The sequence below is a fragment of the Siphateles boraxobius genome, unplaced genomic scaffold (assembly GCF_051911475.1).
Source record: "Siphateles boraxobius isolate OS27281-9 unplaced genomic scaffold, OSU_SipBor_1 20, whole genome shotgun sequence".
Lineage (NCBI taxonomy): Eukaryota > Metazoa > Chordata > Actinopteri > Cypriniformes > Leuciscidae > Siphateles > Siphateles boraxobius.
This window is the reverse complement of record NW_027508811.1, coordinates 2,041,429-2,065,627: the sequence shown is the minus strand read 5'-3', so window position 1 is coordinate 2,065,627 and position 24,199 is coordinate 2,041,429. Positions and strand designations below refer to the sequence as shown.

The 24,199-nt window shown below is 36.5% G+C and overlaps 1 protein-coding gene across 2 annotated transcripts in view; it reads right to left on the bottom strand.

The window, feature by feature from the left end:
* rmdn2 (regulator of microtubule dynamics 2) overlaps nucleotides 1–24,199 on the bottom strand; it is a 55,132-nt gene that overhangs the window by 27,191 nt on the left and 3,742 nt on the right. For both annotated transcript variants that reach the window (XM_077236370.1, XM_077236369.1), the window contains 3 exons: nucleotides 12,881–13,055; nucleotides 10,246–10,348; nucleotides 5,324–5,384 (listed from right to left, as the gene is read on the bottom strand). In XM_077236370.1, the coding sequence (XP_077092485.1) occupies nucleotides 5,324–5,384; nucleotides 10,246–10,348; nucleotides 12,881–13,055 (339 nt within the window). The remainder of the gene's footprint in view (nucleotides 1–5,323; nucleotides 5,385–10,245; nucleotides 10,349–12,880; nucleotides 13,056–24,199) is intronic.

Below are 24,199 nucleotides of genomic sequence, written 5' to 3'. Positions count from 1 at the left end.
GGACAGTGTTACATTGTGTGAGAGATTATTTGCTCCAAGTAAGAATGTTTTAGTGTGAAATTGAACACAATATATGCCAATGTTGTTTTCAATAAAAAACATTTGCACAAAGCAAGCCGATCCACTTTTCCATGTTGATAAGAGCATTAAAATGAGAAAAAATAATGGGACAAAAAGAAATCAAGAGACATTTAGAATAGATAAAAATGTGCGATTAAATGCGATTAATCGCGAGTTAACTATGACATTAATGCGATTAATCGCGATTAAATATTTTAATCGTTTGACAGCACTAATATATATATATATATATATATATATATATTAGAGGTCGACCGATAGTGGATTTTACCAATACGATATTTAGGTTTGACCGTAAATGCCGATAACCGATAATTCAACCAATATTTTTTAAAATGGATCCTGGATTAAAAACAAACATAACACTCACAAGTAAAACAGTGCTGAACTGAAATGTGCTAAATTAAATAAATATATAAATATGAATATATTAAAATAAGAAGTTCTACAGAACAAACTCTATATAGAATATAATTTAAACATTAAAATATTACAAGTTTTGTTAGCTATAAATAAGAAACATACGTAAATTTCATAGGTAACACTTTGCAAGTCGCATTTGTTAACAAGGATGTATTAGCTAGCTTTCATGAACTATATGCATTATGCAATACAATTGAACCTTTATCATTCATGTTAGCTCATAGTACATTAACTAAGGTAATAACAGATAAAATAAGAATTAAAACTCGAATGCATTACTTTGAAAAAAAATTACTTCAAATGCATTAGTAAATGTTGAATTAACAAACTAACAATGAATAATACTTCTACAACTTTTATTAACCTTAGTTAATGCTAAAAATGGAATCTTATTGTAAAGTGTTACCATTTCATATAATTCCACTCAGTCATTCTTAAAGATGGCCATTAAAATTTAATAAAGACCTATATTACGTATACGTAATATAGCCTATGTATAGTCTCTCACTTTATTTGCTTCTATTTTAGAACACTTGATGATTATCTAATCAAAATAACAAGATGTATTGTAGTGATAAAAAAAAGAAGAACTTAAATCGAACGCGTTTCTGATTTGTTTGTCGGCTAACTTACATGAACATATCAATGTTGAGAAAGCAATCACGTCACTAGTTTTAAATATGCAACTTCGTCGGCTAATGAATGCATAAAAGTGACCAGCTGGATAAAAAATAATGCAAATAGATGGTAACAATTGCAACATAAAATATTTGGGTCAGATCTGCGTGTGTTTTTGTCACATTGTTATAACCACTTGACTGAGGTCATGTTAGAGTCCTTTCAGCCTCGACGGCAAACATACTTCTGTTCTTTCTCTGCTGATGCAGCATCTAGTCAACAAATTAATTACTTTATAATGATATGGCAATACACTTTAGTGTTATGTATTCATACCGTTCGCTGTCTGTTTTTTAAATGCACGTCTGAAGTGTACGCGCTGTCTGTGCTGCATGTTCTCTCCTTGCTGCACGCAGCCTCACGTGCTAACGTAAACAACTCAGCCAGTGATAGTTTGTTATTTGTACTCTAGAGGCCACTCTCGCACTGTATAATGCCAGCAGTCTCTTCTCAGCGCTCTCGTACTGTGTAATGACTCCGCACAGTTCTCAGCCGCTCCAGCAACGGACGGAACCCGGAAAAACTATCGGTGTGGATTTTTACCGATAATGATAGTTACACCAATCAACTATCGGTGCCGATTAATCGGCAAAATCGATGAACCGGTCGATCTCTAATACACACACACACACACACACACACACACACACACACACACACACACATACACTATATATAGAATGATGTGCACATGCGTATTACGTGTTTAGTCTATAGTTCTTTTTGTTTATTTACAAATTTATAATACAGAATTTATCGTTTCCGAGTTGCCATGTGAACCGGAACTATTTTGACGTTTTATCTGTACAGAGGTAAAGGGAAGGAGAAGGAGGCCTTCACAGGGGAGAGACTAGTTGACACTTCAAGAATGCGTTGTCTTCATTAGATCTGGATACGGCCTGGATCTGGCGGACTGCGGTAAACCTCGGGATAAACAGGAAGACTAATATTAACGTAGACGCCATTCTTCTTATAATGTAGTGAGTACATCAGGATTTATGGGGAGTGTTCTCGGTTCCGGCTGACCTAATCTATGCAGCCTAACATTAAATTCTACAAGTTTATAATGTGTTATGTGTATGCTAGGTCAAAGAGATGTGTTTTTAGTATAGATTTGAACTGACAGAGTGTGTCTGCTTCCCGGACAATATTAGGAAGACTGTTCCAGAGTTTTGATAATAGGAAAAGGATCTACCGCCAGCAGTCGATTTTGATGTTCTAGGTATTATTTACTCAGCAAAATGATTTTGACACATATGCTTCCTTTAAGTTTCGTTAAAGAAGCAGTCCTTAACAGAAAACGAGAAGTGCTGTTAGAAACTTTGTTATCTGTCACTGTGTCCCTGCAATGTCTGTCAGCGCATTTTCTACTCGAGCATGTGAATATTATTGTTTTTCTAAACATGAAAGTGAAACAATATAAACAAGATAAATATTATGTTGACTCGAGTGTATACCTTCGTTCTGTGCGATAAGAGGAACGGTCTGTTTTATTAGCGTTTTTCCCCTTTCGTAGGCTACTGATTGATCTTAAATGCTTCTTTACATTTTTTGTTTATACATATTGTTTAATTTTTTCAACTGAAAGAAAACCTTAAGATGCAACTTAAGCTTGTGGCGTATATTTAATTTCCCTATTAGACAACGATGTTGTTTAACAACCATGCGTACGGGACATATGCGCTATCCCGCAGCAGTAAATCATGAAGCGCGGTAACAGATGACGTCATATCTAGCAGGATTCCATAAACTACACAGAACCCCACTATTGGCCGACGCAATGTTTAAATTCAGGCAAACTTTATACTTTATGGACAAATATACATAACGAAAAGATGATACAAAATTAAATACCTTGGAAAATGGCATTTAAGACTTTTTAATACTTTTTAAGGGCCTTAATTTTCTCTAAATTGATTTATCAACTTTTAATACTTTAAGACCCCGCGGACACTCTGATTTATTAAGCATGCAGGGCAACCACCCATAAGAGCATTACAATAATCTAACCTTGATGTCATGAACGCATTAACTAATTGTTCCGCAATTGTCACTGAGAGCATATGACGTAATTTAGATATACTTTTAAGATGGAAGAATGTGGTTTTACAGATTGAAAGTTTGGTATCAAAGAGCACACCCAGGTTCCAAACCGACGACAAAGGTTTGACAGAGCAGCCATCAAGTGTTAGACAGTATTCTAGGTTATTACGTGAGGAGGTTTTTTGTCCAATAATTAGAAGTATGTTTTTAAGTAGAGTTAAGTAGTAGGAAATTACTATTCATCCAGTTTTTTATATAAGCTATGCATTCCTTTAATTTTGTGAATTGGTAAGTTTCGTCAGGGCGTGAAGAAATATAGAGTTGAATATCATCACCATAACAGTTAAAACTAATGCCATGCTTCCTAATGATATCTCCCAAGGGTAGCATGTACAGAGTGAACAGCACTGGTCCTAGTACTGAGCCTTGTGGTACTCCATACTGAACTTGTGATCTCTCCATTTATTGCTACAAACTGGTAACGGTCAGATAAGTATGATTTAAACCATGCTAATGCAATTCCACTAATGCCAACATCATTTTTAAGTCTATTTAAAAGAATGTTGTGATCAATAGTATCAAATGCGGCATTAAGATCGAGTAACATTAATAGAGAGATACAACCATGATCGGATGATAAGAGCAAATCATTTGTGACTCTGATGAGAGCTGTCTCAGTACTATAATATGATCTAAATCCTGACTAGAAATCCTTGCAGATACCATTTCTTTCTAAAAAGGAACATAGTTGTGAGGATACTGCCTTTTCTAGCATCTTTGACAGAAAAGGTAGAATCGAGATCGGCCTATAATTGACTAATTCTGAAGGATCAAGTTGTGTTTTTTTTAACAAGCAGTTTAATCATAGCCAGCTTAAAAGTTTTTGGTACATATCCTAATGACGAAGATGAATTAATAATATTAAGAAGAGGATCTATGACCTCTGGAAGCATCTCTTTCAATAGCGGTATAGGGTCTAACATACATATTGCCGATTTAGATGATTTAACGAGTTTAGAAAATTCTTCCTCTCCTATAGCAATGAATTAATCAAATTTTTCCTCAGGGAGACTACAATGCACTGTCTGATGTGATACTGTAGTAGACGGTTGCATAGTTAAAATTTTCTCCCTGATATTATCAATCTTGTAAGTAAAGAAGTTCTTAAAGTCATTACTGCTGTGCTGCTTTGAAACGTCTGGGGTTGAAGCAGATCTAGCAGTTTTTAAGGGCTCTCTGTACGCAATTGTGCTCTCTTTCCATGAAATCTGAAAAAAAACTCTAGTTTTGTTTTCTTCCAGATTCGCTCCATTTTTCTGGCTTTCTCTCTTAAGGGCCCAAGTGTGCTCGTTGTACCACGGCATTGGACTATTTTCTTTAATCTTCTTTAAGCGCAAAGGAGCAACTGTGTCTAAAGTGCCTGAAAAGAGAGAGTCAAAAGTTTCTGTTGCAATATCGAGTTCTTCTAAGCTTTCTGGGATGTTGAGGAGATGAAATTGATCAGGAATATTATTAATAAAGCAATCTTTAGTGGCAGAAGTGATAGGTCTAACATATTTGTAATATGGAGTCGGCTTTGAAGCCTTGGCTAAATGAAGTATACACGAGACTAGATAATGATGTGAGATGAGATCACTCTGCTGCAGAATTTCAACGGCATCCACATTGATTCCATCTGATAATGACTAAATGACAATCTATCATTATCGATAATGTAAATAATTTGAAACGAATTTGATTAATGATTAGTCACATCTACTTGTGGTGCCCGGGAAACCATCAGACAGTCAGGCTGCTTTACATTACTAAATAAACCATTTCTATGGACAAAACGCATATGTAAATGAGTGAGCTGAAGCGGTAAAGCTACAATTTCTTACATCCCTCTATTTTTTTCCCAAAATGTTCTTGTTTGAGAATCATAAATTGAAAAAAAATCATAAAACTGTTTAAATTTTCATAAATTGATAAAAAAAAGTCTTGATCACTCATAATGCTACGAACTTAAAAACAATTATTCAATCACGCAGTGATAAATAAAAATTATTATGTAAAACTGCCTAATTGGACAACAAACTAATTAAATACATGAACTCACCACTGATGACATTCTGCACACAGTGGATTGATGGATATTGCCTCCTCACCAATTTTTTTTCCTGAAATGAAAAATCAAACAAAATAAACAAGACGTGACACTCCAGCAGCATCCAATCTTTTATCACTCCTATAGCCTAAATAAAACTAAATTAAAAGGTTCCTTTTGTAGAAGATGATCACACACCTACTCAGAGATGGACTAACAAAACATACAGTACTTCATAAACATTTTTAAATAGCAGTAATAATTGATCTGCTTCCAAACTCTTTGACATTAGCTATGTTTCCATCCAACTATTTTTATGAGCAGTTTGGGATATCGTATAAAAAAAAATGCTGGAAGGAAATGCCAAGATGCTCATAAATTCAAAATATGCACGTAAAAAAAAAACACGAGCTTAATTAAGCCAAATCAGTTTTTTTATCCAATAAGAAGACGTGCATAAACTACGATGGAAACATGTTTACCAAATAAACCCCTCTATGACAAAAAAACGATATCTCGATATTTTCTGGGATTTTATCGACAACGATAATTAGACGATGTTTTGCTGAATTTGTTTATTGTGTTGGTACCTTGGCAGGTTTAGGACTGCTGTGAACAGCTGACTCCTAAAGTTCTTCATATTCTGTGCAGTGGTCAGTTCGCAGCAGTGACAGAAATGATCTTTTCCAATAAGTTTAAATTGATTTTTAACTTTTACCTTTATAAAGCCATTTTTAAATCTAAATAAATGTATGCATCATATGTTGTGTCAAAATCTTAAATTGAATCAATAAATTAAATTAGAATTATTATTCTGTATGCAATGTTATAATGTTACAAATTAAATTAAATCAGTATCAACAAAATGCATCTTTGCAATGCAGAGGAAACACAGAAGCTGCATCTGAAGTGACATTTAGATGTATTTATTTACACAGACGGTTTAATGCAGCTCAGAGGGGAAATGAGTGCATTTAACCTGCAGTTACAAAAAGCATAAATGTTTTGATGTTTTAAACATAATATTGATTTTTGAAATGATTAAAAAAATTAAAAGGTTTATTTTTTTTCTCACAGTCAGTAGGTGGCAGCAAGTCACTGTTAATGAGCGAGTCTTTAGCCGTGTCTCATTTTGAAGGCTGCATCCTCCGGAGGTCGCATTTGTCCGCTGCATACGTCATTGAGGCTGCTTTGTTTCAGTATACCGACCACTACATTCCAAAGTCATTAAGAAATGACAACAATTTATGCTTCACTAGGAATAACCTTCAATTTTATAATGGTTTCTGTTCTGAAATAAGACATCCCCTATGACGTATGCGGTTGACAAATGTGACCTCCGGAGGATGCAGCCTTCAAAATGAGACACACACATTCAGGAACGAAGCATTTGACTATCTAAATGAGTGAGTCATTGAATCATTCATTTAACTGATTGGTTCACAAAACACCGCCGTGTGTTACGCAAAGACGCAAAACAGACCTGTGGTTTTTTATGGAACTATTTTTTTTCAGCAAAATAGAGCAAAAACAGGCAATACTGTGTCTAAACATAAGTCACTTAATATTAACTTCTTGTTCATTGAACTGTTGTATAAAATCAACATCACATTTGTAATTATGCTGATATTTGGAGAAAAATGGCACTCTTCGTGTGATACTGATTAACTATATTAAATTATATAAATATAAAAGATATCCAGAGGTATTTTTGCCCCCTTGTCTTGAATATTGGGGGCATTCTAAATTTTTCAGTAGACTAAATCAAATACAGCATTTCAGTAGACTAAATCAATACCAATAAATTATGTAACTGGTATGTCATGCTGGGAAAGATTTATATAGAGGTATGATGTTCATTCTATTCATCAGAATCAGTGTCCATATGTTAATTAACAGTTCATGTTAGTATTGTGCATTTACCATCATGGTAAATGTAATTTACAAAATACCACTTTGTTTTCCTTTATTTTGTTATTTTCTATATTTTGGATGACTGTTGTCATCATATCAACTTAAATGTTATGTATTAGCAAATATTAGTTTGGGGCTGCTAATAATAGCCTTATCTTGTACTGTTATTCATCATAATTAGATATATTCTTACAATTTATGTTTATGTTAAGTAAAGCGGGACAGTACTTTTATGTATGTCAACCATTTTTGAGAAATAAATTTGCTTGGTTCAAATCTTTGTGCATAAGTTAAATTTGCAACTTCGGATGAAAACATAGCTAATGAAGCTTTCATACAGAGAAGAGACTGGAGAACAGTAATTAAAGACACAAAAGAAAAGAAGGATCAGAAACTGAACTAGTTGATCCTGTCCTTCCATACACACATGGACTGAGTTGATATTGTGTTACATTTAATTAGCAGGGAGAGAGGACAAAAAGGAACAGAAAGCAAAGGCAGAGATGGAGAGTGCACCCAAATTAAGAGTGTTCCCTTTCAGTCGCTCACGTTCTACGTAACGTAAACAGGAAGCAGGCGCGCACACTCATTGTATTTCGCTTCAGAGCCGAGCTTTTGTTTGACTGAGTTCTGCAGACTGCTGCTACGTTGAAAGAAGAGAGAAAATAAAGACTCTGTTCCAGTGTTAGTGTGACAGCGCGATTAGCGGTGGCCGCGAGCATATTGTCTCACAACTGCTGTTTTAACAGCACGGCAGATTGTGTGTGTGTGTGTCGTCTCGGTGGGCGTTCCCTGAGTGTGTACTCGATTACACCGCGGCTACCCCTAGTGTAGTAGTGTAGAGTAGTGTAGCGTTGCCCGAGTCTGATCCATGGGCGGCTATACTTTCCCTGGCCGCCGAGAAGGTCGGGCTTGCGTGGAACCCTTCACCAAGTCTCGAACCTTCCCGATTGGAAGATTGGTTTCTCGGGGCGGGCCGTGTTGGTTTTCAGCGCGCCGCCCCGGTACCATTCTTTCCGGAAGTGCATGAGTAGCTAAGGAAGTGCATGAGTAGTGCCAGAAGCCACCCTAGTGGCTCCTTAAATCCAATCCAATCCAACTTTATTTGTTAAGCACTTTCAAACAACCAAAGTTGACCAAAGTGCTATACAGAAGTATTTACAAAGTGCCTCCCTCCTCACCACCCTCGACGGCAGAACGGCTAAGGGGTATGTGGATGTCCCGCCGGTGGAGCGTGCCATTGCGATGCAATTGTGTCCAGCGTCCGCTTCCTCTAGACACTGGCTCAACCGTACTATCAGACTCGGCTATGCGATTCAGTTTTCCCCGTGTCCCCCAGTGTTCAAGGGCATTCTGTTCACCCATGTTCTGGCGGACAGTGCCCCTGTCCTCAGGGCAGAGATCGCAGTCCTACTGGCGAAGGACGCGATCGAGCCATTCCCTCCAGCCAATATTTAGACCGGCTTCTACAGCTCGTACTTCATTGTACCCAAGAAAGGAGGTGGGTTACGACCAATCTTGGACCTGCGTGTCCTGAACCGGTCCCTACATAGGCTGCCGTTCAAGATTCTTACGCAGAAACGCATTTTCAAATGCATCCGTCCCCAAGATTGGTTTGCAGCGATCGACCTGAAGGACACGTACTCGAGGGACGGGCATATCAGTACAAAGTCTTACCCTTCGGGCTGGCCCTGTCGCCCCGTGTCTTCACGAAAGTAGTGAAGGCGGCCATTGCTCCCATGTGCGAGCGTGGTGTTCACATTCTCAACTACCTCGACGACTGGCTTATTCTCGCCCAGTCGAGAGAGCAGTTGTGCGAACACAGGGACATGGTGCTCAGTCACCTCAGCCACCTAAGGCTTCGGGTCAACTGGGAAAAGAGCAAACTCACCCCCGGGCAGATGATCTCTTTTCTCGGTATGGAAAAGAACTTGATCAACATGACAGCGCGCCTCACGTACAATGTGCATGCAGCTTCAGGTGTGTGGACGGGGCCTCAACTGCATTGGCGCATCAACTGCCTCGAGTTGTTAGCAGTACATCTTGCACTGGGCCGCTTCAAAACGCCACGACTAGGCAAGCATGTACTGGTCCGTATGGACAGCACTGCAACTGTCTACACCCATCGCATGTCACAACTTGCCCACCATCTCCTCCTTTGGAATCAGAAGCATCTGAGGTCGCTTCGTGCCATTTATATTCCTGGCCTGCTAGTGATCCTCGCGACAGCCCCTCCCTGGCCCATTCCTCTGAGAGAGGACCTGCTCTCTCAGAGACGGGGCATCCTATGGCACCCACGTCCAGACCCCTGGAAACTCCATGTCTGGTCCCTGGACGGGACATGGAGGTTCTAGGTGACCTACCCCCAGCGGTAATTGACACCATCACTTCCGCTAGAGCCCCCTCTATGAGGCGCCTCTATACATTGGAGTGGAATCTATTTGTTGACTGGTGTTCTTCTCACGAGAAGAACCCCGGAACTTGCTCGATCAGAGCTGTGCTTTCCTTCCTGCAAGAAGGATTGGAGCGAAGGCTGTCTCCCACCACCCTTAAAGTGTATGTTGCCACTATCGCAGCATATGCAGTTGAAGGTAAGTCATTGGGAAAGCACAACCTGATCGTCAGATTCCTGAGGGGGGCGAGGAGACTAAGTCCTCCTCGCCCGCTCTCTATACCTTCTTGGGATTTGTCTCTGGTCCTTTCGGCACTTCAGAGACCAACCTTAGAGCCTCTGCAATCAGCTGAGTTAAAAATTCTGCCAGGGAGAATAAGCCAGGGAGGTAACATGTGGAAATACACATATGGACTGGCCGGAGGGGGCAGTGAATCCGGCCATTCCATAGGTGTTTTTCCACATGTTGCCTCCCTTCGGGCGGGATGTGGCTTCAGCAGCGTCCCTCTCGCCTGGGAAGGCACGCTTTCCCAGTGTTATCCAAGAGTTCCACTGTGTGGGGTATAACGGAACAGCATTCATATGATACAGATACATATCAACCCATAATCATGAAAGCGGTGATTACCGTTTTCAGCGTAGCTCTTCTTCTCTGTAAGGTCCATGGCAAAATCATGTGCATCTGCATAGGCTCTGGATAACCGCCAAAGGTACTGCCACTGCTGATCAAACTGTAAACACATACATGAGGTGTGTAACTTTTATTAATACCAGAACACTACTATTAAAAAGTTACATTTTTTTCAATGTTTTTGAAAAAAGTCTCTTATGCTCACCAAGACTGCATTTATTTGATAAAAAAAACAGTAAAAATATTAATATTGTGAAATATTATTTCAAATCTAAAAGAACTATGTCAAAATCGTCTTCAATATGCCACATTTACTGCAGCAGCTGGGGCCAGTATAACCATGAACGATAACAGACACATCCATGAGATTATTTAAATTTAGATGAAATTCATGTTATATGATGTTATAGGTCACTTTCAAATGAATGTGAAGTTCATTTTTATCATTTGCAACAAAATATATTTTTTTAAGATTATACATACATACATATTTTTTTATTAACTTAATTATTAATAAACTTATTATATAAAACTATGTTGTCAGTGCACTACACATAAACTGGTTCTATGCATTTATTTTGCCATTAAAACAGATCCTAAGTCCTAAAAGATGTATCATTCTGTAATGCAGGCAAAACCACACAGCAATAAAAGGGTTAAACTATAAACCATCAAAAGTGCAAAATAGACTCATCCAACATATACTATAGTATCCAAATGAAATAAAAGTAACTAATAAAAGTAACTAATTATGTCTGAAGACACTAGCTACGTTTACAATAATCCAAATGTAATCGGACTTCTAGCACAGTCAGAATAAAAAGTCTCATCTAACCACGTCAATCAGAATGAATTGGCTAAATCAGATTAAAATTTAATTTGGATTGTAAGCGGTGGTTTAAAACTTTTGTAATCCGATTGAGAGGATATAAACACTTGATCGTATTGGATCCGATCGAATCCGAAACTGGAAAATACTGTGCATGTGCAATGACGTAGAAATGGTGTAATGATGACAAGGAACGAGCTCCTCAAATACAACCATATGTGACACTGGACTACAAAAGTTAAATGGGTAAATTTTTTGAAATTGACATTTATACATCATCTGAAAGCTGAATAAATGAGCTTTCCATTGATGTATGGTTTGTTAGGATAGGATAATATTTGGATAAAATCTGAAATCTTAGGGTTCAAAAAAAAAATATTTTTGAGAAAATCGCTTTTAAAGTTGTCCATTTATGTTCGCGATTGTGCTGCATTCACTCACAAAAATAAATGTTTTATATAATTACAGAAGGAAATTTACAAAATATCTTCATGGAACATGATCTTTACTTAATATCCTAATGATTTTTGGCATAAAAGAAAAATCGATAATTTTGACCCATACAATGGCTATTGCCACAAATATACCCGTGCGACTTGTGACTGGTTTTGTGATCCAGGGTCAAAGTTTCCTAGAGTTTTTGAGCATGTTAAGGGCCACAAATATGCCCGAAAGGTTGAAAAAAAAATGTTTACCTTAGGAAAACATGCAACATAACATGACCCTTCACCCCTTAGGGCTTGGGCCCTAATAACTGTTTTCTATTTGAATTTATCTTAAAATGTAATTTATGTGGTGGCTAAGCTGAATTTTCAGCATCGTTACTCCAGTCTTTAGTGTTACATGATCCTTCAGTAATAATTCTAATAGCCTGATCTGGTGCTCAAGAGACATTTATTATTATTATTAAGATCAATGTTAAAAACCGTTATCCAGCTTAATTTTTGGTGGAAACCGTGATATATGTTTTTTCAAGAGACTCTGATGAATAGAAAGTTTAAAAGAATAACATTTATTTGAAATGGAAATATTTTGTCTTTACTGTCACTTCTGATCAATTCAATGCACTTTTGCTGAATAAAAGCATTTTGGTAACACTTTACAATAAGGTTTCATTAGTTAACCTTAGTTAGCATGAACTAATAACAAACTGCACTTAAACAGCATTTATTAATCTTTGTTCATGTTACTTTCGACATTTGCTAATACTTGATTAAAATCTTGTTAACATTAATGCACTGTGAACTAACATGAACAAATAATGAACAGCTGTATTTGTATCAACTAACATTAACAAAGATTAACAAATACAGTAACAAATGTATTGCTCATGGTTAGTTGATGTTAGTTAATACATTAACTATCATCATGTATTAATGAATTAAAGACCAGGCTCAATTGCAATTTTCTCAGTTTGAATCTGACTAAAACTTTAAAACAAATTTTAATTACTGGTCCACCATCTCTAACAAAAAATATAACTATTATTCCCAGACTTGACTTGCTGTCTGTAAATAAGTGTTTTTTGTTTCTGTGTATTTGTATTCCAAATGTAATGCGATATGCAACTGCGGTCGCTCATCTTGATTTATGGACTGGGCAAATATCTATTGTCCATTTACGTGTAAACTGTTGCTTGTTCTTTACTGTTACTGTGAAGCGCCCTTGAGCTTGGGAAAGGCGCTATACAAATTAAACTTATTATTATTATTAACTAATGAACCTTATTGTAAAGTGTTACCAGCATTTTTTCCCCAAAAACATAAATCCTGACACCCAACTTTCAAAAGCAAGTTTACATACCTCTTCTTTCCTCTCCAGCAGAACATTCAGGCCATGTGCTTTCTCTGCCCCGTTACAACTGTGCAGTCGGTCTGCTTTCTGCAACAGAGCCATTAGTTCATCCACTGGTTCCTGCAGAGGTTTTCGTTCATCGTCACTTTCCTCTTCCTCAGAGTCGGTCAGTGCGGTTATATATCTGTAGCACACAGTAAAGAGGACAGTGATCAAGCACCTGTTGTTGTGATGACATTGGCTTCTTATGAGACTGAATACCTTTATGCTTTACAGGAATGCAAATTCTTGACAACAAGGATGTAACTTACATGTTAACTGCATAAAATGTATTTTGGAGCTGAATTGACACTGAAGTGACTCTATAAGTCAAAGAAAATAACTTGCTTACATTCACAATACAGAGGCAAAGTGGGTTTCTAAAAGTTTCAAAAATGCTTTTAAGGTACCTTAACCTAAAATATACATTTAGGAAACAACATGTTTAAAAACAAGAAGTTAAAGATTTTACTTTTGTTGACTATGCTTTCAACCTCTGTTTTTATTTTTCCTTCTCGGGTCACAGAAGGTGAAGGAATTCCCTTTTGGAGGCCGAGCATAAATTTGGCAATAAACGTAAAAAAAGGGAGTTTTTGTTGGTCACTATTCCAGTCAGTAATGGATATGCATTCATATAGTGTTTACAAGCAAAATCACACAGGGTTGTGTACATGTGAAGCAGAGTAATTAACCGTTTATTGGGATTGCTGGTTGCAGTACTGACACCTAAAGGCTTTTGTGTAAAAGCACTGTGAGTGTTGTTTATTTTTCTTAAAACAAGGCATGCGATACCTGCCTAACTTTTTTGAAAAAACTTCCCTTTTCAATGACTGTAGGTGTGCACTAACACTTTCAGCAGCTGACATGAGTGTGTAAAAACATTAATTACAGGTTAAGGTGCAAATGAAAGGCTTGACAAAAAGTGAAAACATAAAAGGGCTTCCATTAAGAGCTGGCACCTACAGCATTTGCGTCATATGCTGTTCGTGAGAACATTTGAGACTGCGAGCGATAGTTCTGCAGGGATGTGTTGGAGCTGGAACCTCCGAGGGCACTTCAATGTTACATACACAAAGGTCGCTCGTGACATTCAAAGGAGATCACCTAGAGCCCCAGGAATCAAAGATAGACTTAGTGATAGAGCTTTCTTCTAATCTAGTTCAGTGTTAACTCTGCCAGGATGTTTTTGATTTCATGGGCTACAGTTACATGTTAACTGCCAGAGATCCGAGTCGTTTTAGCCATTCTTATCTGTCTGTCTGAAGTGATGTCTTTCTCAGACCCTCATTATTGCTAAACGTATACTGGCAACTCTACCTCTGCAATGTCTTTCTTCTCTTATTCTGCAGTGTCATGCAGACATAATTGTGAGTCACATCCCAAAACTAACTCAAGTTGAGCAGCACAAAAAAATAAACACCAAAATACACTATATTTATTTCTCTCAGTGAAATTCAGCCATTGGGAAAGGTAAAAAAAACAACAATAATTTATCAGAATTATTACAATTTAAAAGACCTGTTTGCTGTTTTATTATATTAATAAAATGTAATTTATTCCTGTGATGGCCAAGCTGAATTTTCAGCAGCCATTGCTCCACTCTTCAGAACATATTTTGTAACATTATAAATGTCTTTACTGTCACTTTTGATTAATGTAATGTGTCCTTGCTAAATTTTTTGGAAAAATTCTTATTTTCCACAATTTTTAAGCAGTAGAGCATCACGGTTTCCACAAAATTACTAAGCATTCTAATGTTTTCAACATTGATGATAATAATAAGTACGTTTTCTTGAGCAGCAAATCAGCATATTAGAATGATTTCTGAAGGATCATGTGACACTGAAGACTGGAGTAATGATGCTGAAAATTCAGCTTTGCTTCACAGGAATAAATTAGGAGTACATTTTAAAATACAAAACAGTTATTTTAAATTGTTAAAATATTTCAAAATATTATCTCCATTACATTTAATTAACATAAATATCTCTACTTTACTTGAATACCTCTGCTCCCGACCACTAGAATATGGACGTAACTTTTACAGTACCTACTGATCGTACTGGGGAAAAAAAGTGATGTTCTTAGTATTTTTGTCTTGTTTTCCAGTGCAAACATCTCAAGATTCTTAAATCAAGATACATTTACTTGAGAATAAAAATTATAACATAAGTTGTCTTGTTTTCTGTGAATTAGGCCTAGATCAAAATGTTTGATTAAAGCAACAACAAATACAATGGGCTCAGAAAAATCAACTTAATTCAAAGGGAAAACAAGTTTTTATACCCCATTGATATATTTATTTTTGTTTTAAATCTTACTTAATTTTTCCATAAAAAGAAAACTATATTCATATCTTCATTTTGCATCTCAAGTAAATGTATCTTGATTTAAGGATGTTTAGATATTAAAAAAACAAAACAAATATTCAGAGGAATATACATTTTTAGCAGTGCAAGCAGCATTTAATGCCATGACTTTATGAATTGAAAGACCCCCTGTGATGAAAATCAAGTTTTTAATGTTGTTTATATGTCTATGTCAATGATATAGAAAACTGGATTGCTCATGATGTTATACAAAGTGAAGCCACTGAGCTAACATATTGGCATTCCCTAGTTCACACATTCTTTTGAATGAATGGGAAATTATATGATTTAACGTCGAAAACATTGCCTAGCGAAGTCTTCCTGTACATTATTACAACGCAAACGTCCTAAGCATGTAAATGGTTATTAGTCTGGAATTAAAAGAATATTCATTACAGTAGTGAACATTAGCTTGGCGGCAGACGAGACAATTCAGCATATGTATTAAAAGTGTTAAAGTGCACATTCTGAAATCAGAATAAAGATGTAGGCCTATGCCTTGAAACCTGAAATTACCTCATACTGTTGGGTTTACATATTTATGTTGTGCTGTAGTATTGTTTTTATTCATATAGAAGGCTAACTGTAAATATTTCAACAATGTTTCGTTAACAGCACGCATTTCGAAGCAGTTAATAACTTAAAACGATGGTTAAATTAATAATTAATTCAACAACATATAGCCTGCATAACACTTACTCATATGGAAACTGTAATTCTAGTAAAACGCCATAGAATTTGCGCCGTCATTAAGAGTCTGAAATTCTAATTCGCATATTAATGGTTCCACGTATACTAAATGAAGCGAAGGTGTAGAGTTACAGTCAAGCTACTTTAAAGCATGAAGAAATTATTTTCACAGGAACAAAACGTTTTAATCATTTTTATCATCAAAGATGAGTTTCAAGGGATAATGCTCTGATTTAAGACCTTTTTAAGGCCCTAATATGTGGAAGAGAGAATTAAGACTTTTTAAGACCTGCAAAAATATTGCGAATGTTGGCAAAACGTCTGAAAAATTTTGTTTTGTTTTTTTTTGTTTTTTTTTGCTATATTGCTCAGCCAGAATCTGAATGAAGTTATCTATCCTCTGGATTGAAGGATGCAGCCACACCCAGGAAAAACAGAATCTTCATCAAGGATTGTTCCGATGCCAATCTTTTATCTCCCTCTTTGTGTGGCCACCATGAGCAGAACGGTGGGTTCAAGAGCATAATGTTTGTTTGAGAGCATGTCTCACATCTGTCCTAAGCAAAGATCAACAACTGTCAAGGATCTGGCTGTACAATCAGATCTGACGCATCATTTGGACAAACATTAGCCAACATCATTAGCGTTTGCCTTTGCATTACTGCTCTGCTTCTTAGGGATGCCCGAATGTTTTGCAATTATTCGGCCGAATAGAGCGAAAAAAAAGCACTTTCGAACGAATAATTTCGATTGCCAAACATTCGGTGCGATTCCGAATTCACTTCTCTTCGCACCTGAATGGTCAAATACAGACACAATGCCCATTAGTATCTCACGTAACTACAGTCGGTTATGGCTTAACCGCTCTGTGAAAACCGGATATACGTGTCAGTACTGGTAGATACAAGCATTCAGCCTTAAAGTGACAGCAGCCTTTAAAACCTGTCATTAATGTTAAACAAGCAAAAAAAGATGTTAAATAAATGTACATGTTAAATTAACCTACTGTAACTGAAAAACATGGTTTATTTAATTAGTATATTTTCGTATTTGCAGTTGTTTGTAATTTGCTTCTTTCTTTTTTATATAGGCCTAACAAAACAAAAAAAACTAAATTATATGCTGTATATTGCTATAATGAAATAAAATGTTGCACTCTTTTCATTGCACATTTTTGACCTAGGCAAACAAAGTACGTTACATTCTTTCAGCAGTCAGTTATAGGCCTAATATAGGCTCAAAGATGACCAAATAAAAATATTTTTAGTTTAACAATTTATTTATTTTAAGTTAAGTGATATTGTGCTTTGCTAGCATAATGTCTGCTGGACAGTGTTAAATGAATATTTTTGAATGTTCAATGTTAATAAATATTTTAAAATTTTAGTTTTGTAATTTATTTTTTCTTAGAAAAGCAAGACAAAATAGGAAAAAGCTAATTTTTGACTAAATAAATGGGGAAAAATGAAAAACTCCTAGCCCTGATTAATGAAATCAAAATAACCCTCCCAATGACTGGCAAAAATATATGAATGACTTTTAGTGTCCAACCTGCGAACACTTGAAGTGAATCCAACATTTCCATGAGTCAAAGCTTTCAATGCAATTGTGAAAAGGCAACACGGACAGTTTGGGCCTTTCTGTATGTTTTCATTCATTGATCCTCCCATTCATCTGCTAAAGTCTTCCTTTCTGTCTGCTGAGCATGTTCTTTTAGTGGAGGTGTTAATGAACGTTTGTGATCATGAGATAAATCAGCACATTTCAGCACTGAAGCTTATAGTTTCATTCCAGCGTGATCCACAATACTGTAGATCTATTACAATGGGAGTTAGTGCCTACTCAAAGGATTTGGATGATAAAAAATTAACAGCATTAAAATGAAATGACACATATTATGAAAAATAAGCTTGAAGTATGTGATTAAATATTTTTTTCACTGTCTAGACAGTCAAAAAAAGTGTTGTCTTATATTTATTTTATTAGTTTGTCTTTTGTACAGTTAATAATATATATATATATATATATATATATATATATATATATACACACACATATCATTTTCATCTTGTACTTATTCATTGACTAAAATAATTTAATAAATAAACACACACACACACATATATATGTGTGTGTGTGTGTGTGTGTGTGTGTGTGTGTGTGTGTGTGTGTGTGTGTGTGTGTGTGTGTGTGTGTGTGTGTGTGTGTGTGTGTTTATTTATTAAATTATTTTCGTCAATGAATAAGTACAAGATAAAAATGTTAGGGAGGGACGGTTTGGGAATCACAATGAATCTGTGTGGTAGGGAGGTTATAGTGAGGTTATCTACTCATCAGGGTTAACTGTATACAGTTCCTGTATGCCTTATAAAATGTATAAAAATGTCAACATCTGTGAGAAAGAGAAAAACAGACATGTTAATAAATTTCACATTTGAAGTCAAAGAAAATGAGACCATTTGTAAACCGTGTAAAGTGATGTAACAATCTCCAGGAAAGCACAAAGAAATTTACAATAGGTAGGTTACAATACAAGGCTCGACAATAAGGACTGCATGATGGCCAGGGATAGTTAAAGGAATCAACAAAAAGTTTATCATGCATGGGTTTTGCCAATTTAATCAATAAAGCAATTTTAAACTATTTTAAGCGCATTTTCAGTGTGCAGCGCCGACGCACACAGAAAGCCGCTTCTCTAACAGGGTACGAGTGCCGAATTGAGTTCTCTTTTGTGTCTTATTGCACTTGAAAGGACAAATACACACAAAAAATATATATCAAACTGCCTGCTCTGGCAAGCATTCATTTAAACAGTCAGTTATGTCTTAAGTGAAAGTAAACAGTTGAGAGAAAATCAGATGTGTATCAATGGATCATTGCTTTAGTTTTTAAAGTGACAGCAGCCTAAAACTGCTGCTACCTGCTGCTGCAGTCAATGTTAAAGGGTAACTAAACCCTAAACCAACTTTTTTTAGGTAATGATCTGTAAGAATGGGGCTTTATTAGTACTGTTCATTGATTCGAGTAACTTTTTTGACATTTGTTTATAAAGTGTTTTAATTCTACAATATATGGTGTAAAAACGTCTGAGTGCTGCCCTCTTCAGGTTGAACGGTGGCTACTGTAGTTGAATTTTCCTATTGGATGTTTGGGGTGGTTTCAATTTTTCAAATATTGGCAGTGGGTGGAGTCAGGCTCTGACCAGGGGTTTAGTTACCCTTTAAAGGGGTCCTTGATTATGATTTCACTTTTAGTGTGTAATGTTGCTGTTTGAGCATAAACAACTAGGACTGGGTATCGAGTTCGATGCTTTTTAGGTACGACGGAATTGCCTAGATACTATCGAGTATCGAAACATGTCTTGTTTTTCAGTAACAAATTTCAAAACCTAAGGGGTTAATCGCGTCAACATCAGTGCATGCAGCATGATTGGCTGTGGTGGAAAAATACTAGTTTAGGTCGTTGCCCAAAGAGACGTGGCTTGCACGTGAGGATGTAGTGTAAGCGTCCTAACCCACATAGATCAAAAGATCAAAAGTGGATCAAAAGACCAAGACCGGCAACACGATAAATCTGATGAAGCACTTAACAGCACACAGAATAAACTCACGAGCAGAAAATTGATCCGTCTTCAACTGAGAAGAACTGCAGCGCGTCACAATGAACCGAAACTCAGCGTATAGGCTACTTGCCTCACAGACATGAGAAATAGGCCTATAGAATCTTAAAATATGTCTACTTTTAAACAAACCAATTAATAGTTTGATTATGTAATCCAAATAAAAGGTGCATTTCTCTCTGTAGGCGTGCGCGCGTTCACTATACTGCAGGAATGACGAGTCAACATCCTCATCTTCATCTTTGCAGCCAACACAGACTCACAAAACACTAGGCCTAGTTTATATAAACAATTAAAATGTCTCCTTGTAATGTTTTCCCAGACACATTCATAATCATTAAGCTACTTTTCCCAGTGCCTTGCGGCAAGCTTTACTATGTGTGCTGAGCACCTTGAACAACTCAGTTTAAACCGATTAAAACTCAAGCCTTTAAAACGCAAGACAAAGGCAAACACTTTCAAAAGAAGAGCTGTTCAGGGGGAACACGGTTACCATCTCAACACTCACTGGCTGTGCACACATTCAGATGATTTCATCAGCTCCCCCGTGAGTTTGAATAACTTCTTTATTCCTCTATTCCTTATTCCTCTAACGTTTGATGTCCGTAAAACTTTTTTGGGAAATAAATGATTTCTTAAAACAGAAAGGACACATTAAATTGGTCAAAACAGTGACAGTAAAAATATTTATAATGTTACAAAACATTTCTATTTCAAATAAATGGTGTTCTTTTGAACTTTCTATTCAAGGAATCCAGACTTTTTTTATCACAGTTTGTACAAAAATATTTAAGCAGCAAAACTGCTTTCAACATTGATAATAATAAGAAATATTTCTTGACCACCAAATCAGCATATTAGAATGATTTCTGAAGGATCATGTGACATTGAAGACTGGAGTAATGAAGCTTTGCCATCACAAGAATAAATTCCATTCTAAAACATTCAAATAGAAAACAGTTATTTTAAATTGTAACAATATTTCACAATTACTGTATTTTTATCAAATAAATGCAGCCCTGGCATAAGAGACTTCTTTTGAACATCAAACAATCGTACTGAAACCAAGTCAGCAAACGAGACGCCACATTAAGTCACAAATAAACTATTATTTAAGTACAAATACAAGGAAGTTATAGGTCTGAGCATCTCATACATCTCAATAAGATGATTAAACTCCAAACACAATGATGTGCTGTCTGCATCTTCAAAAACATTTCCTTTCTGGCAATACTATAGTCACAGGTAAACGTCACAGTCCATTTAGCAGAACAGTTCATTAAAGAGCATTCATTCATTTCCATCCTATAACAGCTGGAGTGATGTGACCTGTCTGCCTCTATGTAAACAATAACTTTTTTCTAAATCTACAGCAATCAAACATAATAAATGGTATCATTTTAAACATTCAAGTATTAAGATCCTTAATACAACTAAGGCGAGCTGTGACGTGATTTCATTCTAGCATTGTAGGAACGTTGACAGAATTGCAAGTTCCTACATGAGACAGTAAAAATTAGGCAGTGATAACTCATCAGCAGTCACTCTTTTAGACTGGTCTGCCGGTGCTTTAAAGAGAGACAGAAAGGAGGAAACTGTTTTGACAGATGAACGGTTCTCTGAAACCCAAGCGGTCCAAGGACCAAACTACACACGCACGCTTTTGAATCAATTTTCTGCACTGCATTGTGGTGTTAAAACACATCCTAGCTGCTCAAAAGCATGATAACCGAGCATTGAGCAACACAAACCCAGTCATGGTCTAGAAATGCACAAAACAGACATATAAAAACAACTTATGAAAACTGATCGCAGAGATGTTTCTTTAGACGCCTCCAGGGCTTCCTTTATTTTTACACTTTGAGTATGTGGAGGCGAAATTGCACAAACCAAGCGGCATAAAATAACAAATCATTTTTTGGATATTTAAGGCGTTGAAAAACATAACGTGTTAAAAATAACAAGAACTCAAGTTTAATGCTATGGAAAACAAAACCGATTATTTCTGAATGGCTTCAGGAGCAGAATTTAGTGAGACTGGAACAGACTTGTAAAGTGCTTAATGCTGAATTTAGTGAACAATCGTTCAAATGAATGACTGGAGGCAGCGAAGTTCACCTCGTCTGTACAGACGACACATGATTTGGAACGCTCTTGTCTCTCTCCCTGAATCATGCCCCAGCTATGTGCACACTACTAATTCTCCTAAATCTCAAAATTATGTTACATTTGTCCAGTGCAAAAATGTCAAAAACCATTCAAAATCCAAAATGTCTTTAATTAAGAACGAACAATACTCTACTAAAATCAGCAAAAGGGCATTTTCCAAAACTAGGGGCATGTCTAAATACAGTTTAACAACCTGATTTTGTTATTTTCTTGTAATGCATTAGTTATGTTTTTTGTTTTAAAGGTGCTATATGTAGCTTTTCTTCTAAAATGAATCCTTTTTTTATGGCCTGTGTGTGAAGGGATTGTAATCACACATTACAATGATCCACTTGTCGGGTTTTGCTATTACCTCTGAAGGCCAGTATTCCTATTTCTATGTGAAGGCCCCGGGTCCGATTTACCGCGAACTCCATCGGATGTGACGTGCATGCGCACTCCCGAGCCTCTCTCCTTTTAATATACAGTCTATGCGACGGCACTGCAGCTAACTACATGGAGTCTGATAACACCAAAAAACGACCTGCCTCCAGCACAACACAGACTCCACAAAAAAATATATATATATATATTTTTTTTTTAAATGATCTGCTGATGCTCGTCAGGCCAAACGAGAATCGGATCAACTTCGGATGAAAACACGGATCAACATCGGCAGGGCGTTTGAATTATGGAGAGACCTCCGCTTTGTTTTAGGTATAGGTATATATTTATGTCTAAAAACAGACCCAGAGTTGGCTTTCATCCCTATTGTGATCTTTTCTCCGTTGTGTTGAAAGTCTCAGTGTGGCCGGTAACATGAGTGCTCGCTTTTTAGTTCAAGCATGCACACGAGCGCTCAAGTTAAAATTGGTTGCAATCTGAAACATCCCCGCTAGAGGCCGCTAAAAACTACACATAGCCCCTTTAAATGTGCAGAAAGCGATTTCTGAGAAACGCTGTTAAATGTGGATCGGACCGAGCACCACAACACGCTTCTAGGTTGTGGGCAACCGAGGTTGCGTTGTTTATGCACGATTAGCATTGGTTTTCACAGAAACAAGATATGCTGTTGTTGTAATGTTTTCTCTAATAACAGGACAGTTTTGAGTGTCACTGTTTTTCTGGAGCTGCTGTGCTTCTGGCGACTAACAACAAACTCTTGCTTGTATATGTACTGTATGTTCGATCGTCATTTTCGCGAAGCACTATTTTGCTTTCGCTTCAGCTATGATAAAGAGGCATCCACTCTTGAATTGCGTGTTTGTGCATTTTGGGGGCGGAGCAATGAAGGGAGGGGTGTGTTTGGGTTGATTTCAAATATTAACAGTGTTTCTAAGAAATTGCTTAACAACCCTTTAATTACTAGTTGATTAGCTATTAGTTCAAAAACAGAATTAGCCTAGTCAAAATAATATTTAATCAAAAACCGTTTCCAGGCATAATAATTCCATTCATACTCTTATTATTTTGTACAATATTTGTAGGCTTTAACATTTACTCTAATATCTAAAATGTCTATTCTCAACAACTATACTTTCTACACAATAATTTGCAGGTCGTGAGTAAATAATAAGAGTAATCTGCTCTTACGAAAAAAAAAAAATGCAATTCCCAACCTAAAATGTTAAAACCCTGTTCAACCAAAATACCATCATACCAGTAAGATGGTTGGACAATACCAAAGTGGTACCAAACTGGTGCTCAGTCAAGACAAGATAATAACTGACACACTGCTTATGAATTTGAATGTTTTGAATGATCCACTTAATACACTCTCAGCTTCCTGCTTCCACATTTGTGAAGCCCTGTTAGTGCGTAAAATGATTGATAGACAGGAGGTGCATCGGTTAACCAAAGAATCTGACTCCGAGTCTAGGGCTGTCATAGAAACAAATACGATATCATTAAATATAATTGCAGGCATAGGTTACTCATCAATGAAAATTCTGTCATGTTTTACTGACCCTCATGTCGTTCTAAACCCATAAGACTTTTGTTCATCTTTGGAACATAAATGGAGATATTTTTAATGAAATCTGAGAGATTTCTGTCCCTCCATTGAAAGTCTATTCACCCAAAAATCTGATGCTCAAAAACATTAATAAAGAGTTGTAAAATAAATCCACATGAATCGAGTGGTTTAATCCAAGTCTTCTGAAGAGTCACGATTGCTTTATGATGAACAGATGTTAGAGTGAATGTATTAATGCAAATGTACTCAATCCATATGGATTTATTTTGTAATCACTTTATGAATGTTTGAACAGAAAATTATCTTAAAGCAACACTATGTAGTTTCTCAACCTTCATAATATATTTCCAAGACCCTTGAGATGGTACATCGGCTTAAAATAGGTTGAGTGACACATCTGCCATAGCCTGACAGTGTCTGTATCGCTTTTACTGGCACTACGTAACTTCGGGGTTTGGGTAGTAACCCGAGCACAAAATGAACTACAA